The sequence below is a fragment of the Drosophila kikkawai genome, chromosome 3L, assembly GCF_030179895.1.
Source record: "Drosophila kikkawai strain 14028-0561.14 chromosome 3L, DkikHiC1v2, whole genome shotgun sequence".
NCBI classification, from domain to species: Eukaryota; Metazoa; Arthropoda; class Insecta; order Diptera; family Drosophilidae; genus Drosophila; species Drosophila kikkawai.
Window position 1 is genome coordinate 33,777,312 of NC_091730.1, and position 5,311 is coordinate 33,782,622.

The 5,311-nt window shown below is 50.3% G+C and overlaps 1 protein-coding gene across 1 annotated transcript; it reads right to left on the minus strand.

The window, feature by feature from the left end:
- Window positions 1–2,674: 2,674 nt before the first annotated feature.
- Window positions 2,675–4,803, minus strand: LOC138928454 (uncharacterized). Its single transcript, XM_070285530.1, has 3 exons — window positions 4,548–4,803; window positions 3,633–4,256; window positions 2,675–3,540 (listed from the first exon to the last, which is right to left on the minus strand). Exons 1-3 carry the CDS (start codon window positions 4,801–4,803, stop codon window positions 2,675–2,677), a joined length of 1,746 nt encoding a protein of 581 aa, XP_070141631.1.
- Between the last annotated feature and the right edge of the window lie 508 nt (window positions 4,804–5,311).

Here is a 5,311-nt window from a genome sequence, read left to right on the forward strand (position 1 = left end):
CTTTCTGTTATAAATATGTGGATATATTTATGTATACTCAGAAGTTGAGGAAGTAGTAGGAGATCAGTAGTGTGGACTGTAATGGAAATATATGTACGTATGTATGTACATATATAAATGTAAATAAATGCAAACGCAACACAGCGAAGGTAAAGGAATTTAAAACAATTCGGAACTGAAAGTTTCACTGTGGCTTAGGCATTCATTTAAACAAACACTTTCGGAATTTTGGAACCCGTAGATCTTGTATAGAAATTATTTGGATATAATTTCTCGAATTGGGGAAATGTCAATGTTGACAGCGATTGTAGTCTTGTGGAGTGGACTGTATTGACTATGTATGTAAAAGTAAATAAATGCTAGCGGGAACACAGTTAACGAAGAGGAATTGAGAACTATTGGAATTAAATTCTCACTGTGGCTATTGCATTTATTTATTTATTTAAACACACACTTTTGGATTTTGGCACAAATGTAGAAAATGAAATTTGGAATTGGAACTTATTATGCTGCCGTAGTGTCGGATCAATCGGACTTAGGATTTAGACAAATCATATGATGAAATCCGGCTCTGATGGACCAAATGATGGAGGGGGGCGGCTCTAACTCTGAAATGCACTCGATAAATAATAACACGTAGACTTTGCGGGGTTTTGCGCGACGTGCGTCGGATGTATTTATTGAATCGTAGGTAAATCGGTACTGGCTATACAAAAGAAACTAATGCTAGGGAGAGCGGATTGGAAGCTCTAGGACTGGAAGTCCGGAGGAAGAGGGAGAGAAAAGAAGAGCGTACGGGATCATACTGCCTCCCGAAATTAAACGCCTTTCTGGCGTGAACAATGTCATACCACCCCATCTTCGCAACCGAGTTTTTGTATATCTCGATGACTTATTAGTCTTATCAGACGATTTTGATTCGCACTTGGTTCTCCTGCAAGAAATAGCACTCTGTTTAAGGAAGGCCAATATCACTATTAATGTAGGAAAATCTAAGTTTTGCATGAGAGAAATTAAATATCTGTGATTTTTGATTTCTGACGGACAAATCAAGACCGATCCGTCAAAGATTCAGGTTATCAATGAGTTTCCGCTCCCAACAACAGTGAAACAACTACGTCGATTCTTAGGCTTATCCGGTTGGTATAGGAGATTTGTAGATAATTATGCCACGGTTAGTTATCCTCTGACGGAGATGATTAAGAAGAATAAGACTTCTTTAGTTTGGGATAGCGCTGCTAAAACCGCCTTTGAGGAATTGGAACGTAGATTGACTACCGCTCCCATCTTGGTAACACCAAATTTCTCGAAGCCATTCGTTTTGTTAATGCTAGTTCATTCGGCTTGGGTTGCGTTCTCGCACAGCGAAATGAGGAAGGATTCGAAATGCCAATTGGATACATGTCATGCAAGTTATCCAAAGCACAAAGGAAATATTCCGTTACAGAATTAGAATGTTTGGCTGTTATAAAGAGAATCAAAAAGTTTCGTGCGTACATAGAGGGTCAAGACTTTTTGGTAATTACGGATCATGCCGCACTTCAGTGGCTCATGAGACAAAAAGATTTGTCAGGAAGACTTGCCCGATGGGCTATCCAATTACAAGGTTTTGATTTCCGCATAATACACCGAAAGGTCTCTCAGAATGTTATTGCTGACACGCTGTCAAGACAGAACGAGTCAGTAGAGGTGTTGGGGGCGGCGCTTCCTTCCTGATAAGTGGAGGTGTAGTGGATGGAAATTTATGGAAATTTCCCACGGCGCAAGCGTACGGTGGAGAAGAAAAAAAACAGCGGGGGCGTCGTGGGTAATCTCAGCGTAGTCGATCAGCTTTATTTCGCTGCATACATGGAACTAATTCTAAAACTTCAGCAAACGGCCGCGCTCCCGCCCGCTGACGTCGCTAAGCGAGAGCGAGAGAGCGGCAGCGGACGATCCGAGTGTTCGGCACGAAGCCCGAGCCCCGCGCTCGAGAGTGCGAAAGCGCTTAGCGCTGCGGGAGAGCGAGCGCGGGAGAGCAAGAGGGCGAGTGCGGGCGAGCGTTGCTACGCTGGGAGCGCTTGAGCTTTTGGACGCTCAGACGCTCGGTGGGCAGAGGGGGAACAGGGGCCTCCTGGCGTGAACATTCTCCCCCCCCTTGCAATCACTCGGGTTGCAATAATCCCGTACCGGACGATAGTAGAGGAGCGGCTGCAGAACGCCGCGGAGTGCCGGACGAGGGCCGAGGAGCGGCTGAAGATTGCCGTGGAGACAAGGTCCGAGGAGCAGCAGTAGACTTCCGAGGCACCGGCGCTCCGGGACCGTCGCGCCTCCTGACGCGACTGGCGCGGATCCATTGGCTGTTCGGATAGGTGCAGCAATCACCTCGCTGGTCGGAGAAATCGGCGACGGATCTTGAGCGGATGGATCTTGTTGCAGACTCGGCATCGGTAGGAACTGGAACCTCGAGTACATCTGCGCTCCAGCGCTATGGCGCTGCGTGGATGTGGAGACATGCGGTTGGCTATTACTGGCGGAATAGGACGGAGATAAAAATCGGAATTAGTAATAGAACCCTTGCGATTTGGAACACGGAATAGAGCTACAACACCACAGTTACATATAACATCGGAGTGACAGGCGACTGGTTATTGCGGGCAGACGGGCGCTTCCATCGGGAAAGGGACGACCTTCGCTATGGTCGTTGTTGTGCGAATTTGAAGTATGAAGGTGCCCGCTGCTGCGAACGGGGTGCATGCCCTGGATGGTCATGCTTATGCAGGAGTGTGTGGTGGTGCTGATTGCACGTCTTGCATTGGTCACCACTGCGGCAGGTTCCCTCAGAATGTTCGTGGGCCAAGCAGTTTGAACAATAGCGGTTGTCGAGAACCGCACGGAGCCTCTTATGAGCGCTGAGCTTCAGGAACTGTTGGCATTTCCTGAGCGGGTGGAACCCGTTGCAGATTCGGCAACGGTAGGACTCCGCGCTTTGGGTACGCCTGCTTTCCAAGACAGCGGCACTGCGAATGGGACGGAATTTGTCCACCGAGCGGTTTGACTGGACGGAAATTCGTGTCGAGAACACAGACACGCCGCTCGTGGCCTCTGAAGACACTGGGCCTGAGAGCACCCATCCGAAAATCGTCTCTTGCGCCAGGAGAGAGCCGAAAATGTTATTCTTGGAGCCGCCTAGAAGCACGGACGGAAGAATGTCAGCTCCAATCAGGACGTCGATTTCGGAGCTCTCGGAGAACGTTGGATCAGCAAGCGGAACGTCAGGAAGTTCCTTCAGTAGGTCTCGTGGAATCGGATACGAGGGGAGCTTCCCGGCTAACTGCGGAAGAACATAAGCTGCAGTTTCCAGCTGCAGCCCGGGTCTGGAAGGCGCTCGGATGGCGAGAGTGCAGAGCTTGGTGGATTGGGCGGCAACTGTCTCGTTGAGCCCAGACACTCTGGTCTGAACTGGCGTAAATGGTGGGCTAATTTGACGGAACAACCTCTCCGTGATGAAGGTTGCCTCGGAACCAGAGTCGATTAAGGCTCGCGCTTGGAAATCGCGGCCTAAATGGCAAATGTTAATGCGGTCGCGGAGGGATTATCGCGGTGCAGAAGGGTGTGATGACGACTGCGGCACGTAAAGCAGCTATGGGCACTAGTGCAATCCCGTTGCTGGTGCCCTCTTGCAAAGCAATTCAGGCAAAACTGCTTTCTTCTGATATAGTCGGAGCGACTATTTACGTCCATCTCGAGGAACCGTGGGCACACGCGAATCGGATGGTTCTCCCTCGAACAGAGATCGCACCCTCTTGGGGCCGGAGCCACTCTGGCCTCGTAGGAATTCAGCCTGCGCACTGGGGCGCTCGCAGCCAACGGTCTTGGCGGAACTTGCCCTGAATTGCTAGGCCTGATGTCGTCGATCGCTTCCAGAGTGCGATGCCGCTCTGTCAGGAACGAATCGAACTCGTTCCAGGTCGGAATTTCAGCCTTGTTGTGTATGGATTGCTCCCACATCGAAAGTGTGATTTTGGGAAGCTTTAAGGAAACCATATACACTAAGAGACAATCCCACGCCTCGATTTGAATGGAGGACATCTCTAAGGCTGTCAGACAACTTTGGACGGTGCTTTGCAGTTCTTTTAGAGCTGCTCCGGACTCTTGGGGGACAGCCTGAATGTTGAAAAGGATTTTCAACTGGCTGTTGACAAGTAACCGCCGATTCTCGAAGCGGTCGGTGAGGCTTTGCCACGCGGAGATGAAGCCATCATTTGTCAGAGGGGCTTTGGATACGATGGCGTGCGCATCGCCACTTGTTTTGGATAACAAGTGGAACAACTTTTCCACCGGTGTGAGGCGCGAGTTGTGAATATATATCGCGGTGAAAAGGTCTCTGAAGGTGGGCCACCGAAGATAATCGCCAGCGAAAACTTCTGTGTCCACTGGTGGCAATCGACAACCTATGGACGGGGGTGTGGGCATAGGGGCGGAAGCCGGAGTGGACTGGGCGGCGGCCCTGTCGATAATTTCCTGCAGCTGTACAAGACACCTCGAATATACGGAGTAGCACTCACTGTACTTGGATTCAAGCTCAGTGGCGGTGGCTGTACGGTCGGAGGACACTGAAAGTAGGTCGGAGCAGTTTTCATAGCTCTTCTCCACCTTATCCCACAGGGCCCGAATCTGATCCCGATGAACCTTGCACATGGCGGGGGAAAATCTATCGGTTTCAGGGGCGCTCGGAGTGTTGATGTCAGCCTCGAAATGGCTCACACGGTCCGTTGTGGAAATGAACTTGCGGAGGGCGATATCGAGTGTGGATTGAGCCATCTTGGCTACTGACCGAGTAGATCTGGATGAGGTACTGGGGGCAGTGTCGAGTGCCTCTTGACCTTTTGCCCTTGGAGTGGCAGTGGCCGCCTTTGGCTTTAATTGATCAGGCCGAGGAGATACGGAATGGGACCCTTCCAGAGTAATTGCCGGAATCAGAGGAGTCTGTTCCTCGTCTCTCGTGGGCATCCTTGAAGTCGAATGGGCCGCGAATCAGTTGGTCGCCGCAGGAAACGGACAAGTCCCGAACTCAATGGTTCGAAAACGTGACGGAAAACAAGTTTTGGAATGGGACTTGGGCGGAATAGGAACTGCCGGAAGCCGCGGAATTGTATAACTTATGCAGTACAAAATATCCCAGAAAATTCCGCACTCGGAGAGGAGGACAATGTGCTCGCTTACGGTCACACTGCCAGTGGATGCTGCGGGTGAATTCAAGAATTAAATGCCGGGCTCAGGTTCTGAGAGCCTCGGGCACCACCGAGCAAAAAAATTGACGAAAAACTCG

What these genes read in the sequence shown, in the direction of transcription:
- LOC138928454 (XM_070285530.1), bottom strand. Translation starts at nt 4,803, where the DNA reads ATGGCTCAATCCACACTCGATATCGCCCTCCGCAAGTTCATTTCCACA. An exon ending in TGAGCTTGAATCCAAGTACA is followed by an intron (nt 4,257 to 4,547) that starts GTGAGTGCTACT and finishes TCGTATCCAAAG; the next exon opens with CCCCTCTGACAAATGATGGC. An exon ending in CCAGCAACGGGATTGCACTA is followed by an intron (nt 3,541 to 3,632) that starts GTGCCCATAGCT and finishes TTTGCCATTTAG; the next exon opens with GCCGCGATTTCCAAGCGCGA.